This window comes from Trachymyrmex cornetzi, unplaced genomic scaffold, assembly GCF_001594075.2.
Source record: "Trachymyrmex cornetzi isolate Tcor2-1 unplaced genomic scaffold, Tcor1.1 scaffold367, whole genome shotgun sequence".
Lineage (NCBI taxonomy): Eukaryota > Metazoa > Arthropoda > Insecta > Hymenoptera > Formicidae > Trachymyrmex > Trachymyrmex cornetzi.
Window position 1 is genome coordinate 129,346 of NW_017298398.1, and position 1,634 is coordinate 130,979.

At 45.4% G+C, this 1,634-nt stretch overlaps 1 protein-coding gene across 1 annotated transcript in view; it reads left to right on the plus strand.

The window, feature by feature from the left end:
- The first annotated feature begins 374 nt into the window (after nt 1-374).
- Nucleotides 375-1,634, plus strand: part of LOC108763551 (coiled-coil domain-containing protein 170) — an 18,954-nt gene continuing 17,694 nt past the window's right edge. The window contains exon 1 of the mRNA XM_018511292.1: nt 375-553. Coding sequence (XP_018366794.1) covers nt 449-553 — 105 coding nt within the window. The 5' untranslated portion in view covers nt 375-448. The remainder of the gene's footprint in view (nt 554-1,634) is intronic.

A 1,634-nucleotide genomic window follows, 5' to 3' on the forward strand; every position in this document is an offset into this window, starting at 1 on the left:
AAATAAATCACTTTTCGATCATTTACGTCATTTTGTTCAATCGTTTTAATGTCATTTTGACTTGTTCCGATTGGAAAGAGTCCATCCACGTTCTCCGCAACAAGAGCCGCGCAGGCCGCGCTTTCTGCCGAAAGGATGAAAGCTCAGGTGAAGGAAGCGCGCGCAAAGAGCGTGGCACGCGGCCGTTTTCTTCGGATCGATGGGCGATTTCGATCGGCTGGCCGCCATCGCGACGCACGTCGGTGTTTTAACGACACCGCTTGGTGCGGAGGCGCCTCGTCGTCGGTGTCGCCGTCGCACGCAGGGTTGTTCGTTATTGTACACTGGAGATGTCGTTCTCGCGGTGAGGCCGTGCCGTGTGCGTCTCTCTCGTTTTTCTCCGCTTGCAGAATTCACGCGGAGGCACGCCGAGCACGCGGTTCGCCAGACGTTCTGGGACGGAAGCGGGATGGCGTCCGACGACATCGAGACGCAGGAAACACGAGAGACGGAGGAGACGGCCGAGGAGGACCTGAGGATCTTCGAGACGCTCCGTATCTCCTCGCCTCGGAAGGTCAATCGATGGCACCTCACCGCCCCTTCTCACACCGTCACATCATCCGACGGTCACGTTGCACGCATACTATCGCGAAAGCACACGCACGCACGCCGTCGCACGCGCGCGAAACATTGCTCTCTGGGTATCAATCATGAAACTTTTTTCCTAGGATGAAAAGTGAAAAGTGAAAAATTTTTCCATTAATCAAAATTTTCACTTTTCACTTTCCATCCTAGGGATAAAGTTTCATGATTGATACCCTGAGCGCGTGCGACAGTAGTACAATAATAAAGCCCTAAACACAATGCGAGGCAACAGCGATAGTGATAGAAATAGCGATAGCGATAAGAACAGAGAAATCCAACATATGGAAATATGCATATGTCGATGCACAGATTTTTCATTCTGTTTATATGTGCTCGTGAAGCAGATGGAAGAATATATTACGGTCTATATACGAGGATAAGATTGGTTGGCATTTTCATTTCTTTCGCGGCATTGTGCAACGAGAGGCGACAATTATATATCGCTTATTTCTATGCTATTCCTATCGCTGTTACCTCACAGTGTCTAGGGCTTAAGGGTTGCGCGTGGAGAATCAGCAATGTCCGCTGGAAATTCAAAAATAAGAGTGTAAACACACACCGAGTCAAGAGAAACTCAAAACCTTATTTTGACGTCATGCAAGTAAAAAAATGATAACTTTTAGTTAGAAAATTTGACTGTTTATCGTCGTTAAGAATAAAAATAGTCATTTTGATTTTTTGTTGATTTTTCCTTGGATAATAGAAGAAATAAGGGATAAGGGATAATATAGGTCATGTTATCCTTTTCTTAATTAGTTGTTAAAAAGAAAATAACCTGACCTTAGCGTACACTGTATCTGGATTCACGTTATTGCAAAAATTCCCTATTGATTTCAACCTATCGGAGACCGTGTATCAATGCACAGCACTTTCTGATAGATTCGAGATCTATGATCTGTGAGTTTCTATTCCTTATTCCTTCCATTGTGTCTGAACCATCGATATCTAGAATGGACCGCTGATGGCAATGGTGGGGGTAGAAATACGATTAGAGTGAGAGGCAGGAATAA